Here is a 26730-nt window from a genome sequence, read left to right as displayed (position 1 = left end):
TCGGTGATGATAGACCCGTAACTCTTTCTAGTAGAAAAGAGAGTGGGGAATTTTTCACCACCGATTGTTCCCATGTTTTGTAATTGCTTTCTTATTTAAATAAAAATTTAGTTATTCTAAAAAAAAAAAAAAAAAAAAAAAAGGTTCTTCAAAAATTTCTTATAACGATCAATTTGACGTGGTAAGAATTTCAAGCATTTCTCTTTGTTTAAATGGCCGAAAAGTAAAGACCAACAAATGGCCCAAAAGAAATTAAGAAAGTCCAAGTCAAGGCAAAGGAGCAGGCCTCCTAAAGTTAGAAACTCACATGAGAGATTCTTGCGTACGTCAGTCGTACCACGTGGCGGTGCGGCTGACCAATCAGGACCCTAGCAGGGGGTGTTTTGGATATTTTACTTTTAAAAAATAAGGATAGTTTTGAAAAAAAAAGAAAAAAAAATTATGGCTTTTGATTGGTCAGCCGCACCGCCACGTGGTACAGCTGACCCTATGCAAGAATTTCTCAACCCACATATAGGAGCTTTAAAGACATGACAAGGACAATAGTAGTGATAAAAGCTAATAATAAACATTCTTTACCGTAGAACAAAACATATTTACTCAAGCAGCCTAAAACACTCTTTACTCTAAGGGCACGTTTACTTACTGGGAATGGGAGGGAATGATTACGGGGTAAAACTATTCTTACGTTTACTAATACATAAAGGAATCGGAATCATTCCGGGTAAAAGTATTCCTGCGTTTACTAACACATGAAGGAATCGGAATTGGTGTAGGTCCCACCTCCTTATAAGGAATCGATTCCTGAATACTCAGGAATTTAATTATGAATGGGGGATATGGGTTTAGAAATCAACTCATCCGGAATCAATACCGATTCCTTTATTCTCTCATTCCAGTTGTCTCCGATTCATGATTATTTTCCATTCCAAGTAAGTAAACGTGTCATAAGACAATACATCTTCCTACAATCGTATAATAAACATCATCCTAGAGCTCCGACGAATATTATGAACACGAAAGAAATCTCTAAAAATTTCAAATTTCGAGAATTTAACACTCCGACTCTTGATGAATTCCTTCGAATGAAATATTTCTTTCTAACCTCTATAGCTCCAGCAATCCAGCGAGTGAATGGTTAGCCATCATTTTCATCTTCATAACATTCTGTAAATTTTACCCAAACTTTACTCCATTGTTGCCGGCCCCCTTTGATTACCTTGCATGGACTATAATTAATTAGGATTATTTAATTGGTTACAGGTTCATTACTGAGATTGCCACTCAATTTCTCCAATTCTTTTAGATTTGCTCTAGTCAGGTTGTCAATCATGCTATTAAAACATGATTTTAATTGGAAAGCACAGCTCACATGGTTGCTGAACCTTACCATCACGGCATCACCAATAATTTTGTACTGATTTGCAACTTTTATGATAATCCTGTACATGATTTTAAGTTTTAACCAGCTACTAATACCTCCCAATTTGTACAATCCTAGACTGGTCCATATACTATTCCTAGATTGGTCTCTCTCACATCAATTGCTAGGCACTCTATATGCTAATGTCGTTCCGTTGCACATCAAGAAGGTAACAAGTAAAAGTCTTCTCGTATTTCCAAAAGTTTAGCTGACGCAGTCGGATTGATAACTAGGTTTACCAGCAATAAACCTAAGCAAAAGAATCTGGAGTCCACCAGAGATAAAAGAGAAAATCTCTATTATATTGATTAAAAGTTGAAAGATGCGTTCTGCAGCAGCTTGCGGCTGCATAAATAAGAGAAAAGTATCCTAGGGCGACTAACAACGAAACCCTAAGGCCCATGGATAAAAACGAAAACAATCCAAAAATAACTAAGAAAACCAAAAACGGGTAAAATAGAAAAATGCCGTTTTGAGGCCCTAAACGATCCCGAAAGCCCGAAAAATGCTACAGCTCATGGCAAAGCGATGAGTCTTGTTTCTGGCGCGATTCCCTTTCCGGAAAGGTAAGGTGCGTCCCAATCAGACACCGAACTGCCATTTCCTGTCTACTAGTCACTTTTCGTTTTCCTCCTTTAGCACGGTCTAACTGTTGTTCAAATTGAGCCGCCATCCTCTCTGCATCATTAGCCTACGAGCCCAACATACTAAACCCCAAACTTAGTTTATTCATTTCACAAATCGAGCACGAACGAGCTAAAATTGAGTCGATATCAGTACAAACACAGGTATATCGATGGAGCTGGTGTACAAACGCAGGTATATCGATGGAGCTGGTGTACACTTCTAATTCGCATCAAGCATGTAATGAGAGTCATATCCAACAACGAATGTTGGTTCAGTCAACTACACATTATGCATAATCATTGGACTTTGGCCTTGAAATATTAGCACAATACCTAATCTTTTAAGTTACAGTATGTCCAATTTCCAAAGTTGATCGAATTTGCAAGGTTCTTAGGTTGTGGTTGACGAATGCAAAGGAGCACTAATTAAAGAGCATTTCAGATCAAATCCCATTCCCATGTTATAAACAAAGTTATCACACTACCATTTACCACCACCAACCAGCAAGTCCCTACACAGACTTTCTCTTCGAACTAATGGGCGGTGAGTAGAGAGAAGAGATTCCAAAAGCAATCAAAACTCAAAAGCTAAGACTTCAATTTCCAATTTAAATCCGTGTGCTGTGATGACTCATTTTTTTTGTTCTTATTCAAATCACATGTCTTCCCATCTTCACCATCGCTTAATTATCCTTCTCGACAAATCGAAATATCCCAATCTTTGTATTCTTAGCAAGAACCACTTCCGTTTTTGTAATTTTGTACGAGATGGTAGAAGTAGGACCTCTCCCACATGACTATATAGCGCATTACTCCGGACATGGTTAGTATAGTTCTAAATATGACATATTCTAGATAGGGAAAAAGTCACAAAGAGTATCCCAACTTAAACTCATTTTATATTTTGGTACTTCATTTTTTAAATAAATCACTTTAGTACCTCTACTTATCATTTCTATATAACATTCATACACGCTGTTACTAACACCGTTAACTGATCAAGTGCTACATGGTTTTTTTCTATGGGTGTTTTCGTCCATTTACATTTTTCCCTGCCCCTGTCTATTAGTCAGCGATTCAAAGGTTGGGAATCATCAGTCGTTCTTGTGCTTTCTCTGTTATGGAGGTTGTTAATCTATTTGAATTCATGAATATTAGTAGTACACAATTGTAGTAGTAGTAGTGATTGTGACACTTCATTCCTTATAATAGCACCCTACGTACGTACTTGTAGTAGCATAATCAATAACAGAAATGACACATTTTGGAGGGAGTTTTAACTTTTGAAGGGAACTAGTTGATCTAGTGAAAGCTATGAGATTTTTAGAGGGAAAACATTAAAGGATGAAAACACCCATAGAAAAAGCAGCCATGTGACACTTGAGTTAACCGTGTTAGTAACGGCGTGTATGAATGTTATATAGAAATAATGAGTTGACGTACCAAAGTGATTTATTTAGAAGATGAGGTACCAAAGTGTAGAATGAGTTTAAGTTGGGGTACTCTTTGTGACTTTTTCCCTTCTAGATATACTATATAAATTCAACGGTTAAAAAAAAAATTCAGAATATATACGTTATTATTCTGAAATAGTGAGTATTTATTATTTAAGACCTCGATATTAATATTTGGTCATTACCCTTTTAGTCTTTCAATGAAACCATGATAAGATAGTCCTCTTTTTTTTTCTTTTTTCTTTTTTTCTTTTGATTACAAGGAAGGCTATAAGCCCGAAAAACAAACTAAGCAAGAACAAGCTAGTCTCGGTCTTAGAAGAACCTCTTTATCTTTTTGAAGTCTTCGCTTGATAGCATAGTCCTTTTTGAATGGTTCTTTTTCTAAGTTCTAACGTGTAATCTGGGTGGAATTTTTTGGTGCTTCTCCTAATGGGGGAACTGGAGAAAAGGACTAGTACCCACCAAGATCATATGAAGAATGGGCTTGTAATAATTATTGCATGAAATTAAGAATGATAGTTGTCTAGACTTGGCAGAGTGGATGAGAAATAGGAGACTATTTAGGAGCTGGTATATCAAACAATTTGTCTAGACTTTGATGTGGTCCTAAATTGCAGTTACCAGATCATCTGTATTTCCTTGTTTGATGAGTTACTCGCAGCAAGACAAACACAATAGGCATTTCCACTCCTTGGCTCCTTGCCTTGCCTGTTTTATCATATTAATTATGATCAAATGCTTGCACATACAGTATAGCTGTGTAATGTGCCTATGAATCTACCTACAAGCACATTTATGTCTATATATAGGCGAATCAAACTTGTGTTTATGTTCTTATCTAAATTCTAAATTTGTGTTAGGTAGTGTAGCAGAGAGGTTTAACCAAATAAAAAAATCACGCCTGCGTGAGTGCGTGCGAATAATAAAGCGAGCAATATTATGAGCTACATTAATACATTTTGTTGATGGTACCAAATCTTTGGAATGATAAGACACTCCACCAGAATTTTTATCACTCTATAATTACTCTCTCAACAAGACTCCATTGATTTTAAGGATGCTGCTTCCAAGTAATTAATCTGATTACTATAATTGGGGTAAAGTAACCATCGATTGCGAACTCTATGCCTGCCTCAAGGAAATGAGTTCCATAACTAAGACAGAGATGTCACAAGCCTAAGCCTATTAAATACATTATGTTGTGCAAAATAAGTTATTGTAAAGTAAAACAACGATATATATGTTGAGGGGGATTTTGTGAGGGTCTAAGGCGAGTAATCCCTAACCGGTACATGGATTAGAAATCTCATATATATTGTAACAGAGATTGGAGTGGATCTAGAGGCTGTCATCCTAATGGAAATGGGAAATCCACCATTTGGGGTTGTTAATCCCTAATTTACAATAGAGTAGGGTGGGTCTATGGTACGTATGTAATCTCCAAAGAGGGTAGCTAGGGATATTGAATCCCAATATCAATTTTTCAACTCCTTTACACCATACTCACATCTTTAGATCTGATAAAAATGAAATTTTTGATAGTTTTGTTGTTATTTCAATTATCACTTCTAATGTGAATGCAACCACAGATTAGTGCATCTTTTAAGAGAAAAGAAGATCAAAGTGCCCTCTCAAACATGTGCAGACAACTGCGTAGACTAATGTTCATGCTTTACATGAGTCAATTACATGTGAATTTCACATTTGTGTTTGATGGTTCATCATATGCAAACCGAATAATTGATTAGAGTCACAACTCTGACCTACATCTTATTGTCTAGGAAACTTCCAAACATGCCTATCAACTTCATGACAGCGTTGGTACGGTTCGTGGCGACAACCAAGTAATTAATGGTTTAGTTTTTGTTGCTTTGAGTTGTATTGGATTCACTAGAGTTTAAGCTTAATTTTGATGTTATGCGATTGATAATTGTTAGTTCGACTTTTGTCCAGCTTAGTTATGCTATATTGTTTTTCATTTTATGTAACAGTTAATGTAGCATAAAAACTAACATATTAGAAAATTTTATTAATTGATGTAGATGTGCTACGTCAACCTGTTATATAAAATGGGATGCATGTGGTATTCAAAAAAGTGATTCATCAATCATTATTTGTCGCGTAATTATTAGTGTTATATTGAAGTTTGTAATTTTGCTATTGAACTTTATCTAATTAAATTAATGAATTTGATTAAAAAAATGTACAATGTACTCAGTACCCACCAAGATTGGGTAATACTGATTGAAAAATGAGATAATATAATAGGATTTTGAATGCTAGCTGCCTGGCCGTTTTACATGAATTGGTAGCAGTTATAGGAGTACCATTTTAGTAATTGCTCCGACAATTCAGATAACATAAATTATGGAGTCGGGACCAAAGGGCAGCTAGACAAATTTTTTTCTTTTTTAATTTTCTTCCTCCAAAACACATAACAACTCATCAACAATGACAAGAGATGACTCAGAACCCTCTCCTTTTCATCTTTCATAATTTTCTTTTCTCCTTTTGTTTTAGTACAATATGCTAAATAGCACATCATCTTGACTTGATCACAGTTGTACTTAGAATATGTAGTACGAAATTTCTTATTCTCTAAAAATTTAGATCTATTTGATTTTAAGAATTTTTGTTGTCAAGCACAGTGAATTTAATTTGTAGATGTAATCATAATTTAAGATTTTTTTTTTTTTTTTTTTGAACAAGGGCCGGTGCGGCTGCCCTCAAGCCTTCATAAATGAAACCGGAGAATACAAGGGGGGGACATTAAGCCTAAACCCCAGATTACAATCTGCAACAAGAGTACATCCAGAAAAAAATTCATGAGACGACTCCACTAAATACATGTACTCCAATCCACACCAGCTAGCAAATAACGCGCTCCAGACGGTTCTATTTGCTTCCCAGCGGTGACATAACGGAAAGATTACTCGATCTGCAACTTTAATGCAGCAAAGCGTAATTTCCGTTCTACCAGCTTTCCCATCATGTTGCCACTGGAATCTACATCCAGTGGCATGAGGTCTCACCCTGCCACTAGGAGGCAACGACCATTTGACAAAGCAAGGAACTCGCCGCCTACCTAGAGCAGACAAGGCACTTAGAGTGCACCCACAGACACAAAGCCCGACTATCCCTACACAACAAATGTAGGGACTTATTGCTCGCAAATTGCGCAAAACAAACCACAAACTACAAACAACATAACAAACAACAAAGCAAACAAAAATAAAAAAACAACAACAGCAAAGTCCAAATGGTGAAGCCCAGCCCAACCACCGTCTCGCCCAAAGACCCAACGCAGAAGCCCACCCAACAAGCAGCCAAAGCCCACCGCCGGAACCAGACCGCCTCCAAGGAGCACAAAGCCGCCGCACAGCAATCCTGCACCGCCGCATCACCACGACACCGCTCAGCCCACCCAACCACGCCCGAAACCTGATCCAGCAACGAGACTCAACACCTCCCTGAGATCGAGATCTCAGCCACCTCCCAGTCCCCAGATGCCGCCGATACATCACAGATCGTCGCCGGCGAACCATGTTCCAGAGCCACTCCAGAAGCCACCGAGAAACCCTGATTCCCAGCCAGCGAGCCCACGCCCAAGATCCGGATAGGACAGATCGACATAGATCCTCCCACCCCCAGAACGAACCATCCTTCCCCCACCTTGGACCACGCTCCAGCACAAGAGACCTGCTGCACTCCCAACTCAACATCCTCTCCCGGACCGGAACGCAGCGGCAAGAGCGCCGGCGTTCGGCCGGGAGAGATCGCACTGCACTTTTCTGTGTTTTTTTTTGTCGCGCGTGAGGCGCGTTCAAAGAGCCTCTATATCGGATTTGACTATAGTAAATTGTTATTATCATAATTTAAGATTTTAATTCATAATTTAAAATCATAATTTAAGATTTTAAATATTAAGGGTTTGAATTATAATGTAAAAAGGTTTTATAACGGCTAATTCCTCCTTAGTGCGGTCACCATGACACATATATCCTCATTTTTCCACCACAACAAAGTGCTCTTTATTTTCAGCCTTTTCTCCTTTCAAATATCAGCAGGAAAATCCTAAGACACCGAAAACGAAAAGCGAGAAATTCCTTTTGTTTTGTGATAAATCATCACAAAATTTACAAAGTTATTATCTTAAACTATAATCTATTTAGTCAACCAGTAGAAATAAATAAATCCGGGCTCTCTTTCACTTTTTACAGCTCTGTTTCCTAAACCCGAACCGATCGTGCGCCAAATCGTACTCGACGTAAAAATTCTGCTGCTGGAAACTCCCCAAAATAATCGCGGGCCCACTACTCGCCACGCTGGGCCCCGCCACCCCGTCCGTGACGATGGTCAAGCACACAACGCCGCCGGTGGTGACCAGAGCGAAGTAATTGTTTAACGGCAATGCCATCTTCGCACCGCCCTTGAATTGGAAAACCAGCTCCGGGAAGTCCACCGTTTTCTCCTTGGAAATATCAAAGCACGGCTTCAACCCGGTCCGGTTCTCTATGTCCTTGGCCCGGGTGTACTTCACCATCTGCGCCGCGAACGCCTGCGCCACCGCCTCGAACACCGGCCTCTCCATGAACGTGAACGTCGACCCGGAGTCCACGATGGTCCCGCCATTGTCGTCGGCCCCCGGAACCAAGTACTTGTACGGTATCTTGACGTGTTTTTTCCCGACGACGACTTTGCGGAGAGCGAGGTAGTAGTACTCGCGGTAGGCGGAGTTGGAGGCGCCGGGGTTTTTCTGGAAAGGAGTGTAGCTGACGCCACCACTGTCGTCGGAGGTGGAGCCGCTGTAGAGAACGAGGTCGCTGCTGACGGGGGTGTCGTCGAATCTGCGGGAGACTAGGCAGTGGGAGAATTTGGAGAGGCCCATTTGGACGGGGAGGGATTCCGGGCCACGTCCAAAGCCGGCGATTCCGGCGGGTTGTCGGATCGAGAGGAAAGAGCAGCCGACGACGAAATCGGGGACGGTTTTATTGGGTAAATCGAGGGACTCGGAGAGCAAAACTCCGGCGGTGGCGCCGGAGCCGTACTGAATGAGGTACGTCGGGCAGGCCTGGGAGGAGTTTGGACATTTGGTATTGATTTCGGGGCCGAAAATCCAGGCGCATTTTGGGTTTTTGCAGCCGACGATTCGGGAAGTGGAGGAGCGCTTGGGGATGAAGGTGGGGATGTGGGTGGGGTCAATGTTGGGGAAGACGCAGTTGGAGCAGGTATAGCGGGAGGTGCAGGGGAACCAGACGAGGCTGCTGCCGGTGTCCATGACGAAGGTGGAGGTCTGCGGCGGTGTGCCGAAGCTGAGGGAAATGGAGTAGGCGCCGAAGCTGCGGGGGTAGAGAGGGACTTTGGTGGTGGAGGAGTTGGAGTGTTTGGGGCGTTTGAGGTGGTGGGCGCGGGAGAGTGAGGCGGAGGAGAGGAGGCTGAGGGTCTGGATTGGATCTGAGGAGGAGGAGTGTGTGGCGAGTAGGGTGAGAGGGAGTGTGAGTTTGGATGAGAATGCGAGGTGGGAAAGGGAGAAGAGGGAAATGAGAGAGAGGAGGAGGGGATTGGGAGTCGCCATGGAGTTTTGAATTGTGAGGGGTCTGGGTGAGGGGGGAAGAAGAAGAAGAAGAGGAGAAAAGATGGTGGTGGGTTTCAGTGTGTTGTTTGCTTTTGAGCAGCTTCTTTAATCTTACTGAAGAAGAAAGGGCCAAAGGAGGAACAGAATCAAGTTCGATTGGGGCAAAACATAGTCTGCCCTTTTTGTTGGACTAATTTACAGAGGGTGCCCACCATGGCACTATCCTCCTCCGGTTGAGCAGTGGGTTTACAGTCAGAGCCCTACATTACTGCTAAGCCCAACCATATTGACAACATTAAGTGTGTGTAGTGTCATTATGTTATGAGGCTTGGCAACTGGTAGATGCCTAGAATGGGAGAGGCGGCCTAAGTCATTGAACAATTGTATGAGAAAGATGATTTGATTTGAAATGTCTTGTTTTTGAACTACGATTAGAGGTCTTTGAACAATGAAATTAACAAGAGCATAGGGAATTAAGATCAGATTAGTTCATGTGAAGGGATAGGATAACAGAAACATCTTTTTAACACTCCTCGACTCAATAATATTAAGTGTCAAGTGTCATTAAAGATACAATGGAATCTAACAACTAATAAATGTGCAAATTAAAAGCTAGCCGATTTAGGTCATGAAACTTGACAATAAATATGCGAAAGATGATTTGAATTGAAATTTTGAAACTTGTGTTTGAAACTACGATTATAAATCTATATAAGCAAATGAAATACTATAGGTTTAACAATGAACTCAACAAGCACGAGGAATTAAGATTGGATTAGCTAATATGATCGAAAGAGTAGGACGAGTGAAAGATATTTTTAACACTCATTGTGATCTCAACTTGAAAATTTTTCCTCTTTTTACAAATTCCAAGTTTGGAAAAATTTCATTACTCCAAACTACAAAAATCTTCAAGCTATGTAAAAGATGTGGCAAAAAACACTAATAAAGTTAAAGTAAAGTAAGAATTTAACTTTAAAAACCAAATTGTCATTCAAACCATAACCAAACTATGCAACCCCATGCCTAAGCAATTCAACCACATATAATTTTGCTAAAGTTCTAGTAATTTGGCCCAGAAAGAATATAATAATTAATATTCAAAAGGTTACATTAATTAAGAACTTTAGTAAAGTTCTTGATAGGAAAGGGAAAAATGCAAAAGCACTCACTAGATATGCCATGCCTCCATCAAAAGTTTCTTTTAGGTAAAATGTATACTTTACACTACAATTATGATCAAATAATTAGACAAGGAATGCTAGCTAGCACTTGGGACAGCTTAGCAAGCAAGGAACCTACACAAAGGACATGTTGGGTGGGGCAATCCTCGTAATATTCTAAAACTCCGGGTCCAGTTTTGTCATCTTGAGAAAGTTACTTAAACGACGCCGAAAAGTCTCGCACAGTCGTGTTTTCCGTTCCGTTCCTTGATATAGCCGTTGCAAGATAGTTGTGACTAGTGAGTTACAACGGTGGCGTCGTAGAGGGGTCATAATCAGGTGCATGCAGGGCCATTGAGTGCTCTGGGTCTTTAGTGCTTGTCCATGTGAAAAAAAGTGAGGTGGATCTGTGATCCACACGATTAAGGTTACTGCAAATATGGTGGGATACTGGGATTGAGAGAAGCATCAATGATTTGATTCGGAAGAGACATCAGTCAATTAAGGCTCGAGACACGTGATTATGATGTGAGTCGTGGTGTCATCCTCACATCATGGCTAGTTTAAATTAATCAATTTAGTGAATAATTGATTAAGAAAATTATGTCCATTGTTGATCGGTTACTAGTAAGATGAACATCAGTATAGATTCTAACATTATTTTTCTTTTTACATTCATTCGGCTTAAGTTTAAATCTTAAGTTCTCGAATCAGTAGTAACCACACAATAATGACAAAAAATTATATATATATATATATATTGAAAATGTTGGATAGATGAATATTGATAATATTGTCTTTTTTTTTTTTTTAACTTCAACATTTGTTTTTTGAAACTGTGACGACATGCTTTATTAATATAACAACGGGTTACATTAAGTGGTGAGGAATTCCTCAAGCATTGGAGGGACATTTCCCCTCTAAGAAATAATCAAACATGTGCTTAAGGCACATTGAGCTAAGTTATGAGCAAGCTTATTTGCTTATCTATACACGAGTGAAAAAACAGCCTTGCAAGGAAGATAAATAATGAGAAATATCATCAACCAACCAACACCACCCACCCTCCCCACCCCCCGCAAAGCTCTGAAGTATCATCACTATCTTCTTGAATAGCCTGAACGTACAAGTTGCAAGCGCGCAGTCCGATTCGAACACAACTGGAGCTACATGGAAATGCTTCACCAACTGGCAAGCCAAACTACCTACAAAGCCTTCCACCAACAGCGGAAAGAGAACACAATCCAAGCATGCGGCAGCCCCTGCAACTACTCATCCCTAATGACAATGCCTACCCCTCCTCTATGAGTAGCCACATCAAATGCTCCATTCGAGTTAGCTTTGAGCCATCCTACCGGTGGCGGATACCAAGGCCTGGCCCTACGCCCAGTTTTAGGCAATTAATGAAGCAGGTCGAGCACTCTTGAAAGAGTTGGAGAAGATTTATGCTTGGAAGTATACTTGATTGAGAGGTTGAAACTTGTCAGACCATACCCTTTTGTTCCTCCTTCCAAACTAATCAAATTAAAACAAGTAAGAGGGAGAAGTTCTCAGAGAGGAAGAGATGAATGCCAATGCAGCAACCAGTCCAAAACAGACATCGAAGGCAATTGTTGCATCAATAGTTGCAGAGATGGAGTCATTCCTAACAGATCATCAGGCACGAATGAGCACTCCATCGTGACATCAGCTATGGTTTCATCCTCCTCATTACAAAAATAGTAGCCTCCAATTAAAGGAACTCGACGCCCTCAAAGCTGCAAAAGTGTGGGCAGTATAGAGTTACAAACCTTCCAAAGATGTACCTTGACCTTCCCAGGAACCAAGGCAGCCCATAGGACCTTCCGAACTGAAAGATAGAACATTTTAACAAATAAAGCTCCCACCCACAGGAATTTACTCCCACCTAGCGAAAATCGACCCACTCCAACGCAGTGAATCAGTCATGCGCTTTTTTACCTCCGCCCACCACCAATGTCCTTAAGCAAACGTTGCACCCATAGACCTGTGATTGCCCCATCGAGCTTGCTACTGCACCGTGATGGCCAAGACACCGCCTCTTAGACTCGAAGCCTGTACATACCTCCAATAATATGGAGTATTTACTACATCACCAAGCATAAGTAACACCCACTTTGAGACATCCACAAGACATGGCAAGGCCCAACCGAGACATGCATCGTATAGCCCTATGTTCAGGCTACGCGGCGGTATCCGGAAGTCGCAAATCCGCCACCGGGAAGCCACCTTCCCGCCCTTGCCAAGATGCCCTCACAACTAGGCTTTCTAGACTAGAATAGTGTGGTTTCTTGTCCCACATCGAAAACAATGTAAAGGAGAAGCATTCCTTCACTTATAAAAGGAATGCCTCCTCCCACAACTCAACACATTCATTCATTCCATTACATACTTTGTAATCTTGTTAGGCCGCAAGGCTCGACACACTAGTATAGCTTTCAAGTGGACGTAGTCTCCCGCTCATGCGGAGGCGAACCACTATACATCTCGTGTCAATCTCTCTCTCTCTCTCTCTCACTTAAGCTAACTAGGGACCCCCTCGGTCACTAACGTTAACAAAGCCCTTAGGGTTTCGCTCAATTAATTGATTACACGCATTTCTATGCATGTAATTGTATCTAAAATACTAGAAATAAGTTAATCCTCAAGTCAATTATTATGTAATTTATTTATTTATATTTATTGTGTAGGAAATTAGCAGAATTGCGGAAATGAGATAAAAAAAGCGCGAAATTGGAGTATTCCGACAAAATGACAAAATAGTAGAGCATCGATCAAGCACTAGTCGGCACGGTCAAGAAATGCGGAAGTAAATTGGGGAAAAGAAATAAATTGAAGAAAAGGAAAATTACAACATGTTCAAGTAAATCTAGAATATGTGTCTGGCCCAAACCCGATGTTACTTGCTCTAGTTGAAATATGGTTTATATTAGAGATATTCTCGGAGAATCTTAGGAGATATCCAATCAATGTACGATTATGTTTCCATGTACAACTCTATCTATATGCTTTTAATCCTCTATATAAAGAGGTCCATATTATCAATGAAAACACAACTCAATTCTCTCCCAATTCAGTTTTCCTTAAACAAGTTATCAGCACGACATCCTAACCCTGAAACAAATAGCCAAACTCTAAATCCGAATACAAAACCTTAAAACCCTTTCGGCCCCCGCCACACATATTAAAGCCCTCCTTCCCAGGAGTCCAGAACCGGCGGCGCCACCCCAAGAACAGGCCGGAAACCTACCGAACCAGCCACCGGAAGCTCCAAACCACCCGCAGCAAATATGCCACCGGTTCACCACCTTCCGGACTTCCAATTGCTACTAAATTTTTCCACAAGTAGCATCTCAAACCAAGAAATCCAGAACCGGAAGAAAAACCATGAAAACCGGCCTAAAACTCACTGAACCGGCCGACTGAATCGTCCGGCAGAAAATCGGCAGAAAGAAGAAGAAAAAAAAAAAAAGGAGGAGGAGGAGGCAGCCCAAGCCGCCCACTGACGCAGACCCACTGCCCGCAGGCCCACCAGGCGACACGTCAGCAGCCACGTCAGCAAGTCAGTCAACCAAGGTTAACGACGGTCAACCCTCTGGTCAACGACTTTCGGCAACTATTCCGGCCAAATTTTCCAGCGACCTATTTCAAGGTATTTTGTACTAAAAGTTCCCGTTTTTTTAGTTTTTTATTCAATTTCTCTTCTTTTTCTCGGGGACTTGCAAACTCCCTTCTTCTACCCCCATTTCTTCATCATATGGGAGACCTAATTAAGCCGACCTGTGGGGGTTCGTGCTCACTCCAAGCTTGGAGCTTGTTGAGATCTCCAAACTTAGAGTTTGTAGAGAATTTATGATCGACCACTTACGTCATTGTTTCGATCTAATCCAATACCTCTTAGAATTGAATTTCTTGGAAGCAATTACGCTCAGAAATTCCTTTCTTGTTCTCTTTCAGGATGAGTAACCTGAACAAATTGGACTTTGCTCCATTGGGAACAACTGGCTCTGAATATCACAGGTGGGTTCGTGATATCCACCAGCATCTCAAGGCCGATGGAATCCTGGATACGATTATCGAGCCTAGCCAGGACGTGCTAACTGTTGAGCAAGCTCAAGCTTTGGAAGCAAATAGAGCAGCCTTAAAGGCAAATAAGGCGAAAGCCATCATCCTAATGACTCGTCATATGGATGATTAGCTCCAGTACAAGTGTATGAATGAAGAAGACCCCAGAAGGCTGTGGGTCTCACTCAAAGAAAGATTTGGCAACGTCCGTGACTCCCTACTTCCTGACCTAGAAGTGAGATGGCATAGCCTCCGCTTATGTGATTTCAAGTCAGTTCTTGACTACAACTCGGAAGCACTTCGCATTAAATCCTTAATGGAATTCTGTGGTAAAGAGATCACAGATGCGATGTTGATTGAGAAGACTCTCTCTACCTTCCCCGTCTCTGCATTGATGGTTGCTAAGAACTATCGAATCGATGTTACTGCAGGACGGATCACAAGGTTTCATGAGCTCATTGGAGCTATGAATGTCGCTGAAAAGCATGACAACATCCTTATGAAGAACTATAATTCGAGATCCGTGGAAACATAGCATATTCCGGAATCCAATTATAGTCGCGCCCCTAAGAGAGGGAGCCAAGAGCGAAACCCTAATCTTAGGGATATTTCTGGACGTTCTGGTCCATATAATCGCTCTACTTGGGAAGGTAACCGCCAAAATAGGCGAACACGGAACCGAAGAGGTAAACGTGGAAAGAGAGAGGGAGGCAACGCCTCTGGCCATGTTGGTGGTGTAACACCCCAAACCTCACCTCACCAGCTTGGGCACGTCACAGTGCCGCGGGCTCTAAAACATAAATTGAATGCTCGATTAACATTCTAGAGAACTGCTAGGCATTTTGTTCGAAAACTTTTTGTAAAAACACAGCGGAAGCTACAGATACTTTTGAGGTGAAAACTTGAGTTGCTAAAATCTATTTAGTTCGTCCATAACTTGGATAAAGGCTAACACCGGGTACGAATCCGGACAAAAAAACATTCAACTAAATTTAACACGAGACTAGATATCAACAAGTTCCAAAACACGAAGATCGCGAAGTAGAATTTAGAATAGAATCCAAACAAGGATTTACCGAACTTGTTCCGCACACCCAGCTTCGTCCGCCACTGTCCCGTCACCAGTGCACAGTACCTGCATCCATACTGTTGTAGGGGTGAGTTTTCGTCCTCGCTGCTCAACAGAAACTCTACCTCGACTAGGTTTGAAAATCGATAGATAAATTATTGAGGCCTCAGTATGAAAACATGCTTAAACCAGGTATTTAAAGGAACGACAAACTTAAAATATTTTTCATCATAAAACCTGATGCATGATTAGAAAACTACGTGTGCTTTACCTGATGGTCTGGTTTCGTAGAACCAACATCTGACCTTACCAGTCACAGAGCGCCAAACTTAACACACTAGCTACACACATGGAACAAGGTCGTCATTGTGATTGCGCACCGTCCGATCGGTGTAGCTAACCCTCCGGAGGTTTAGGGGTGGCTAATCCCCAAGGAAGTCATCGACCACCTTTCCGCTCTCACACACCGCCATCAACAATCTTATACGCACGTTAGCTTAAAATTTTTTTAAATTTGAACTAACAGTGTACTTTCATCATGCATCACGTATATAATCAAATATGGAAAATCACTAGCCAGTAGAGAGTCCCGAGTCCCCTACCTGGATTTCGAAGCTTTACCATTTCACGTTGTTCGGAGATCACGAATCTTCCGTTCCTCGGGTAGCTGGAGTCCTAAGTTCCGACATTTCGATAGTTAATAACTTTTGAACAGTTATACAAAATCTCAACGATTATTATATAGTCCAAACCAACTTTTCCTGGTTTGACCAGGAGTTGACCCTTTTGACCACTGTTTGACCGACCTTCTTAGTTTGACCAACATTGACCAGTTTGACCACGTTTGACCAACCGAGGTAGGTTCGATAATTACCTTAATTATCAAACATTCACTTGAAGTTACGTTATCGACCAAACATATATTGAGTCCACCCGATTTACTAAGGCCACCCAATACATGTATACACATTAATTTCTTTTCTTTACTTATTATTACTTCAACACTCCACTTTAATTCTATCTCAAATTTGGTTGGATAGCTTCTGATATAATTACTATGCACACCCAAGCTTCACAACTTGACCACTTTTCGATTATTCCACAACCAATACACAATTTCTTTACAACAGCCACAATTTCAAACATGCAACACAATACCCATTCAACCATGCAATCACAATCAAGTCAAGGTATATCCCAGCTTGCTAACTACAACAACTTAACAAGCTAAACACACATCCCAAACAAACCCGAGCTCCACCAGAACTCCACAGTTCATTGCACACACAACCAATTGATTACAAAGTTCCAATACCAGCAACAGATGCAACCAATTTCAGTCCACAATCTCACTTCACAAATCTGAATACAACTTAAAACAAGACAACATAACCCATTCAAAAACAGTTCCCAATTTCACTATATCAAACCAAGCTCGGTTCCATCACACCTGATCACTAACACAGGAGCGAAACGTGATTCTGGTTCAAGATTATACCTTCGAAAATCGACTGATACTGAGCTCAACACCCTGCCGAGAATGGAAAGGGGATGAACCGAGGATTCCTCGTGCTACAGCCTAGAAGGCTTCACAATACCTCGCCTAGACCTGCAATCGAACAAGAAACGAAGCCCAGAAGGTCGGAGAAGTCGCAGGCAGCAAGGAACCGCGACGGAGGCAGAAACAACCCAGAAACCAAAATGTCAAAACTCGATCTAATTGGAAAACTAATCATACTGGGGTGTAGAGCATGACGGGGAGGTGAGGTTTCATACCACAGGTGGCCCAAACGGTGGCCGGAATCGCCGGAAATTGTAGAGCTCGCCGGAGAAGTCTCAGAGCTTCTAGTCGTCGAGTCTCCTTCTCCGTTCAGTGCATGGACGATCAGAGGCTACTGGGAGGTAGGTGACAGCGAGATGCAGAAGATGCCGGTGGTCCGCCGCTGTGCCGTGGCCGAAAGGAGTGGCGCCGGTCGGGTCGTGCTTCGGGTCTGTAGATACCTACTAGCAAGCTAGTTTGCTATCTCACCAAGCATAAGTAACATCCTCTTTGGGACACCCACAAGCCATGGTGAGGCCCAACCGCTACTTGCATCTTGTAGCCCTATGTTCAAGCTACGCTACGGTATCCGGAAGTCGCAAATCCGTCGCCGGGAAGCCACCTTTCCGGCCTTGCCAAGTTGCATCCACAATATGCATTTCTATACTAGAATAGTTGTTTGCTTGTCCCACATCGAAAACCATGTAAAGGAGAAGCATTCCTTCACCTATAAAAGGAATGCCTGCTCCCACTTAAACATCCATCCCATTACATCTTTTGTAATCCCCTTGGGCCGCAAGGCTCAACACACTAGTATAAGCTTTCAAGTGGATGTAGTCTCCCGCTAAGGCGGAGACGAACCACTATACATCTCGTGTCAATCTCTCTCTCTCTCTCTAAAGCTAACTAGAGATCCCACGGATCACTAACGTTAACAGGGTCTGAGAGCACCGAGCTCTCGGTCTCTTTCTCTCTCTCTCTCTCAAGCTTACTTTCTCCCTCTCTCTTTGATCTGATCAACAACTATAAATAAATTGGTCCATTTAACAATGGACGGCCCAGATCTAGTGGTGAGTGGATCAATGGCTCACATCGCTCCACCAAATTCCCATTTTCTTGAATTTAATTTCTTAAATCCCACAACTTCGTAAAATCGCCGTAAATAGCTCGGGTACTTGGAAAATTCCCCGAAAATTTCCACGAACTCGTCGTGTCGTGTACTTTATTATCCAACACTTAAATTGAAGATTTCACTTTATGAAAATTTCTGAAAATATTCTCAAGCACTTTGACAATTGTCGAGATCACGAAATAATTTCTCGTATGATCATCAATAAGTTCAATACATTTTCCCGGGGCTCACAGTTCCACCCCCAACACTAAGAGCCATCTAAATGACGCTTTCAAAGCGCCTCAATCAATGGAGTCTGAGCAAAGAGATGTATGTTCTCGATGTGGAGTATCTGGTCATTGGGCACACATTTGTAGAGCTCGTGAAGAAATTGTCACCACCTACAAAGCATATTGTGAAGCAAGAGAAGCTCACGATGTGGAACAAGAAGATCAAGAAGATGATCTAGAGTGAAGGGTTAAAGACTGCAAATCTGGCTGGGATCAATAGATCGCCAATTCTGTTTAAGTCTTTATTTTTCCAAGATATGTAATAGACAATTGCCATATATTTTTGTAGTAAATGCCAATGGTTTAGTCTTTCTTCAAAGTAGGCTCACCCAAAGTAAGTGTGATGTCTAGGAAGGTTCTGAGATTAGTGGTACTTAAGCGAGCCTTGCTCCACCGACATCTCTCTACTCACCTGGTCACATTTATTTTGGAATTACCGAAAGAAGTTAGACGACTACCATTGTTTTGCATTAGCTAGCATTTTGGATTAGATTTTCTTTGGTCAAAGAGACAATGATGTAACTCCGTTGGCTTATGAATAAAATTTCGAGTTCTTTTCATTATGACTCCATTTTGATTCTGAGCATATGAATTTGTGACTACGATGACTGGGCCATCAGTATTAATTCAAGGACATGGAATAGCCCAAGTTCCCCTTGCCAAAAGGCACCTTGATTACTGTCGCAAAAACTCTCTACGCTCCTAGGGCCAATCGCACCTATGAATAGCCAATTGATTCCATGCGAAAACGCATGTAGAGAACGGAAATGAGTTCCTTTGCAATACCTCTAAAGATTGCGAACAAAGGCGCATCTGAGAGAAGTTTATGTGTCTCTCTAGTGGACTCTATATCACTATTCAAGCTATAAAATCCAATAAAGTTATGAGAGAAGATCTCTTGGATTTAGACACATATTGGCTTTGTCACAACTGGATAGATTATCCTAGTCATGATATGATGATCCGTCTACTAAAGACTTCACATGGACATCATTTCTTTCGAGCGAAACGAAGCATGAATGAAAAGTTGATTTCTGGACTAAGTGTGACCGATGCAGCTGCCTAGGGCACTGCCTCCGTCCACCACCAACCTAGGGCTGGCGCAGTCCTTATCCATGATGCCATGGATGGCGTCCATCATAGTGATGGCGCCCTAGGTGATGCTGCAATCACCAACTTGCTTCAAATAGCGTTTCAGACGCTCAGGTCCAACCAAAATTCTCATTAGTTGCTTCTAAAGCCTCTCGCTCGTTTTACAAATCCCGTTCCTTAGGGAAATTAGGATTGAGACCGTCCTATGCAAATGATATGAAAATACTCATTATGTTCTTACATAGAATTAATCCATGGGGATTCTATGGACTCATTCAACCAACTTGCGGACGTTTAAATATCTCATGATATTGGTTGATACGCAAACACGCTGGTCACGTGTTGTGCCATTGTCCACTTGTAAATGCTGCTTATGCTACACTTCTAGCACATATCATATGATAACGGGCTCACTCCCCGGATCATCCTCTTCCATCAATTGGACTTGACAATGCTAAAGAGTTTACATCGAAGACTTTTGATGGTTATTACATTGTGACTAATATTGGACATTATATTCCCATAAACACACCCAATTGGTCTCGCGGAAACGACTACGATGGTAGTCCGGACATTGGTAATGCGCACTAATTTCCTTATATCCTCTTGGGGTGATGCAATATTGCATGCAGCTATGCTAATTCGTCTACGACCCACTGCCACTCAACCTACCTCTGCATTACAGCTAGTGACTGGGTACAAGTATCGTACTTACGCATATTTGAGTGTGCCTTTATGTGCTAATTGCGCTACCACAACGCTCTATAATGGGTCCTTACAGACGAATGGGCAACTCAGTTGGATTTGAGACTCCAACTCGTCCGCCACTTCATGCCCTTGCTAGGCGATCTCCTTACCGCTAGATTTGCGGATGTCACTTTGATGAGACAGTCTTCCCTTCGTTAGGGGGAGATAAGAACACAGATGTTCAGCAGGAACGACAGGAATTGTCGTGGTCTATCCCCACTATGTCTCATCCCGATCCCTACTAAAGTGACGAGATCACACAAATATGCTGCAAACATGCCTGCAAGGAAGGACGTCCCCACGAGAGGACGTAGCGCCACCCTACACAGAGGTAGGCATGGCGCCAATGCCAAAGAGAGTGGCACTCTGGCGTTATAGGCCATGGCCCCAGCTAGGATGCGTGGGAGGCCCGTGAGTTCGAAGTATACTTTGGCACATTCTAATCCTTTGATCATCGACACTCAAAATCTGTCTCATGAGTATCTTCCATGTTATGGTTATCGTTGGGGGATGCCTCAACGTCAAAACCTATTCCTGAGAATATAGAGCTCTATGAACTTACACTAGTGTACATGAGACGTGGGATAGAAACTCCATCATAATTGATGATGTAGTTGTGCATTTCGTTGCGCATGAGTTTGTTGAGTCAGATGATATAGAACCACGCTCCGTTGATGAATGAATGCCAACGTAGAGAGATTTGGCCTAAATGGAAAGATGCGATCCAGGTTAAGTTGGATTCTCTAACGAAGAGGAAGGTTTTTGAGCCAGTGATGCCAACACCTCCTAAAATAAAACCTATTGACTAATGTGTCTTCGTTAGAAAGCGTGATGAGAAAAAGTGATGGCAATCTCGCCTTATGGCGCAAGGCTTCTCACAAAACGCCCTGGAATCGACTACGATGAGACATATTCTCTCGTAATGGATGTCATTGCACTCCACTACTTTGTCAGTTTGGTAATTTCCGAATAACTGAACATGCAGCTTACAAATGTGATCACTACGTATCTATATGGGGATCTAGATATGGAATATACATGAAGGTTCATGGTGAACTTCATCTACCCAAGTCAAGTGGCTCTAGACCACGGAGCGCGTTTACAATAAGATTGAAACACTCACTAAAGTGACTACTTGATTGGGAAGGGATATGCCCACGAGTTTCTATAACAAGTTTAGGATTCTATCGCGGTTCATGTTGGACATGATCTTCATTGGAAGTCCTTACAGAGTTAAGAGAAACCGCTGAACATTTGAAATCCGAGTTTGAGATGAAGGATTTTGGGAGAACACGATTATGTCTCGGTTTGGAACTTGAGCATCGTGTCGATAGATGCTTAGGCATTTTGACAAGGTCAAGCCTTCAAGCACCCCCATGATCGTCCGTAGTCTTAATCGTGAAAAGGATCCTCTTCGTCCAAAGGATGATGACGAAGATGTGCTAGAGGTAGAAGTGTCTTACTTAAGTACAATAGGCGCATTACTGTACTTAGCCCAATGCATAAGACCGGACATCTCATTTGCAGTAAGCTTGTTAGCTAAGATATAGATATGCGCCAACGCAACGCCATTAGGATTGGTGTAAAAGATATTTTTCCATACTTGAGATGTACGATTGATATGGGCTTGTTCTATCCCTACAGAAAGATGATGGATTCGGACCCATCACACACCAGGAACGCCGCCAACACTGGCCTGCGTCCTCTATCCCCATCCCAAAACAACATGTGTTTTGAAAGGTTTTGCTGATATTGGGTATCTCTCTTACCCACACAAAGGTCGTTCCCAAACTGGTTAAGTGTTCACCTTGGGTAAAGACCATGATATCTTGGAGGTCTACAGAACAGACCCTAGTCGCTATATCTTCGAACAATGCAGAGATTATTGCTCTTCACGAAGTGATTCGTGAATGTATATGGATTGGATCCATAGTTACGCATGTTCGAACAATTGTGGTTTAAAGTCTACCACAGATGAGCCTACGAGCATATAGGATAATGCTGCTTGTTTTGAACAAATGAAGCAAGGCTACATCAAAATCGACATCACCAAGCATAATCAGGAACAACAGACTCTCCTCAAGATCAAAGTGAACTAGGTTTGATCTGAGGACAGTATGGCAGACTTGCTCACTAAGTCATTGCCTAAATTCCACTTTCGGGAAACATGTTAGTAGCATCGTTTACCGAAGTTATCCGAACTCTCGTGACCGTTGTCATCAGGGGGAGATGCAGACATTAGGGAGAGATGTCTACATGTATGGTCTCGAAACGTGAAGGGTGTGTTGTTACTCGGCAAGGTTTTTAATGAGGCAACGAGAGGAGCACCACGTTTGGGCAACACAAGGGGGATTGTTCAAGTAAATCCATAATATGTGTCTGGCCCAAACCCGAGGTTACTTGCTCTAGTTGAAATATGGTTTATATTAGAGATATTCTCGGAGAATCTTAGGAGATATCCAATCAATGTACGATTTATGTTTCCATGTACAACTCTATCTCTATGCTTGTAATCCTCTATATAAACAAGCCCCTATTATCAATGAAAACACAACTCAATTCTCTCCCAATTCAGTTTTCCTTAAACACAACCTTAATTAACCATTAGTTTTAATTAACCAATGGTTAATTAAGGCCAATGATGTTAGGGTTTGCGCATTATAAAGAAGTTTTGAGTGATGGGCAGTCCGGTGGATTGGGGGTGTTATGGACGGATGATATAGTGTTGCAGGTGCGCACTTTCTCAGCGCATCATATTGACATAGAAGTTAGTATTGGCCCTGGTGAACCTTGTTGGAGACTCACACGTTTTTATGGTTATGCTTGTACCAGTGAACGTGACTTATCTTGGCAACTAATCAGAGACTTATGTGATCTTGATTCCCTTCTTTGGGTCATCATCGGGGACTTCAATGAGATATTGAACAATGGTGAGAAACTTGGTGTACATACATGTACATTTACAAGCATAATTAGCTATAATGAGCTACGCTCATGGTACCGCCAGAGGTACCGATTCCCGCCAAAGGAATAGCCTACGGATACACAGCCAGGCGAGCTACAACCTGAGCCTCGGATCACCCCCAGATCACCGCCGACGCGCCGTGCCAAGATAGCATCAGAAGCTCCTGACGCTGGGAACTGAAGCACATCAGTCCCACATCGAAAACAAGGAGAAGACCAGCCTCCTTCTCACCTATAAAAGGTTCTCTCCTCTCTCCTCATTAATTACGCATTTACTACTCATTTATTGTTATGCTGTCTATATGCATTGACTGACTTAGGCATCGGAGAAGTGCAGACCGCCCAACGCGGTCTCCCTCTGACGCCCTGTCTTTCGTTTGACAGCTAGCGAAGATCACCAAGTCCACAGAGTAGCTGTCCGCCCATCGGACCCGCGTTAAACGAAGGTTTGGCTACCGCCGAACTTTGAGCATTAACATTGGCGCCGTCTGTGGGAATCCTTGAACAAAAAGTCATCCCACCACAATTACCATGACTAACGGTAGCGGGGGAAACGCTGAAGAGCAGGCGGACCAGTCAGCCATTCCCCAACCCTCCAACCCAGCCGTAGGCGTTAACCGCGCACTATTCAACACCCCAGCCAACCCCGGTGGTGAGGCGAATCCAAGCAGCAGCCGCCCAACGGGCCAGGGATCTCACCGCTCTATATGAGCTGGCACTGGTGGACCTTCACAAGGCAAACAGAGAGTGTGAAGAGGAGCGCAGAGAGAAGGCCGAGGCCCAAAAACAAGTGGCTACGCGGATGTCTCGTTTTGATGAACTAAAGAGGACACTGGAAGCCACCGCCAATCCAGCACAGAGCGAGCAATCACGCAGCACCAGGCGTAGTCGGCCCAACACTGGCACATTGGTACCGGGACCAATAATACAGATGCAGGTACCGTTGGACCCACCTGAACTATTGGGGATGGGACCACCGCCCATCCCCCAACTAATGTTGGAGCAGGAGGCGGAATCACTGTCTCACACCAACCGCTCGGAAACTAGGGCGAGGACTGAAGGCAACCTGCCTGCGCCAAGGCCCCAGACAGGTCCAGCGGAATATCCAGGCAGGTTCCGCCGGCAATGCAACAGCCCAAATACTGGAAAGGATGCAACAATTGGAGCAGAGATTAATCCGGGCGGAGTCGGGCACCCCAGCGCCAACTCAAAATCCGCTTTTCGCGTCCAGACCAGGGCCCTTCACCGCTGCGATTCTGCAGGCTATCAGACCAGCATATGCAAAACCCCAAAGATGTCACACTACAGCGGCATGTCTGACCCCTTCGTCCATATGGACACCTTCAAGAAAGTCACCAACAACAATGGATTTGACGACGCCACCCTGTGCCACTTGTTCAGCGAAACGTTGGATGGTGAGGCAATGAACTGGTTCTTCGAGTGTCTGCCGGGATCCATTGACTCATTCCATGCACTATCACACGCCTTCCTCTCTCGGTTCATCTTATTGTCCGCCGGACATCACAACACAAGTCAGCTGTTCAGCGTCAAGCAAGGGGCAGACGAATCACTGAAGGCATTCGTCATAAGATGGCGGGCGGCAGCATCTCAGTGCCGCGATCTAGACAAAACAATGGCATCGGCGGCCTTCAAGCAAGGACTCCTCAAGGGGCCATTCCTCTATCACCTCAACTACAAGCATCCAAATGTGGCTTATGACCACGTCATGAGTGAGGCGGTCATTCATGCCCAAGCGGAATTTATCACATATGGAGAAACCCTACCGCCACCAGCAATACCAACAAAGTCAACACAACCATCCTCCCGTCATCAGGAGACCGCTAACAAGACCCCTGCTGCGCCGCCAACTGACAAGAAAAGGGAGTGGCAACAGGGCCACCACCAGAACAAGCGGCAGAAGGACCAACACTACAACAAGGGCAACCGCCCATCGCATAGGGATAACCGCAACAAACAAACGGAATCTTCCCAGTGGTATGCAGTGTTTACAGTCCTCACAGCCTCATATGAGGAAATATACAATCAGTGCAAGGATCAGATCCCACCGCCACCCCCAGCAAGGTACCCAAAAACGGGAAAACCAAGAAACACCGGCAGGTGGTGTAAATACCACGAGGACAGCGGTCACAATACCAACAGCTACAACGCTTTAAAAACGGCCATTGAGACCTTGTACTACCGTGACGGCAAGATGGAACAGTTCAAGGTGCGCCAACCGCCACCTGTGATCTCCAACATTGAGACCTTGGGCCGCATCAACACCATCGACGGCGGTGCTCCAATCACTAACATGTCTCACAGGGCAAGGAAGCGCTATGCACGCGCTAATCACCCAAAAGAAGTCTGCAACATCAGCTACGAGAGATCCGCCAAACTTCCAAAGTCAGGTTGGGAACCTATTACCTTCTCAGAGGAGGAGGAACGCGGAGTGCATCTACCCCATGACGACCCATTCTTGGTCGACGCCATTCTTGGCAGATTTTCAGTGGGAAGAATCCTGGTGGATAGCGGGTCCGCTATCAACGTCATGTTCAGCGGTAGCTACAACCACCTCAAGCGGAACAGGAAATTACTCCAGGATCACGAGCCACTGCTCAGCTTCTCCGGCGACGTCACGCAACCGCTGGGTTCCGACTACATGCGGTTGACTATTGGCACTAGTCCTTGTATGGCGGAGATACATACAGAGTTAATTGTCGTCGATTGTTTCAGCTCGTATACATGCTCAAATGCATCATCGCCGGATACATGCTTCTCATGAAGTTCCCCACACCCAACGGCACGGGCTGTGTGAGGGGAAGTCAGCAGTTGGCACGAGAATGCTATTCAACGACTATAGCTCGGTCAACGCCCCGCCATGAAATCCTGACAGTGAGAAACCAGGCACCGCCACCAAATATCTTCGAGGACCCTAGGGATAAAGAGAATAAGTATGTAAAGAAGGAGCCAGTCAACCCAGAAACGTAGTTGAAGGTTGTCTGCATCTTGGACGAGCACCCTGAGCGGACAGTCCGCATAGGCGCCCAATTGGACCCAGAGGTAGCGGCGGAACTCACTCAATTCCTACGTGACAACGCTGCCGTCTTTGCATGGTCATACGCAGACATGCCAGGTATCTCCCCTAAAATCATTACGCACAAATTGACCATCAAACCATCCTTCTATCCCATCAAACAGAAGCGGAGGGCCTTTGATGAGGAAAACTACCGGACAATAGGAGAGGAGGTTGCCAAGTGAAATTTTAATTAAAACTCGCAAGCGCACGAATCGTCGTTAGTATAGTGTGCAAGTACGAGGTCGTTCCAACTGAGGATTGATAATCAATTTAAACCCTAACTCAATTAATCCAAACACAAAATCACATAAACAATCATGCAAAAGAAGATATTGATTTTTGGGTTTTCGACTAAACAAATAATGTGAAAATTAAAGAAAGAAAGAAAGAAACAAATAATGATAAAACCTAGGGTTTCGGAATCAACCATTAATTAACAATCCTATTTATGTTTCAATGCAATTAACAGATTCTTTTGTTTCTCTAGATGATAATTCCCGTATCTAAGTCCTTC

At 43.0% G+C, this 26730-nt stretch overlaps 1 protein-coding gene across 1 annotated transcript; it reads right to left on the bottom strand.

Moving 5' to 3' along the window:
- Positions 1-7595: 7595 nt before the first annotated feature.
- On the bottom strand, positions 7596-9253 carry LOC133721776 (probable aspartyl protease At4g16563). Its single transcript, XM_062148505.1, has one exon. It carries the CDS (start codon positions 9079-9081, stop codon positions 7714-7716), a length of 1368 nt encoding a protein of 455 aa, XP_062004489.1. The 5' UTR covers positions 9082-9253; the 3' UTR covers positions 7596-7713.
- Between the last annotated feature and the right edge of the window lie 17477 nt (positions 9254-26730).

This window comes from Rosa rugosa, chromosome 7 (genome assembly GCF_958449725.1).
Source record: "Rosa rugosa chromosome 7, drRosRugo1.1, whole genome shotgun sequence".
NCBI classification, from domain to species: domain Eukaryota; kingdom Viridiplantae; phylum Streptophyta; class Magnoliopsida; order Rosales; family Rosaceae; genus Rosa; species Rosa rugosa.
The sequence above is the reverse complement of the archived record's forward strand: the minus strand, read 5'-3'. Positions and strand labels throughout refer to the sequence as shown.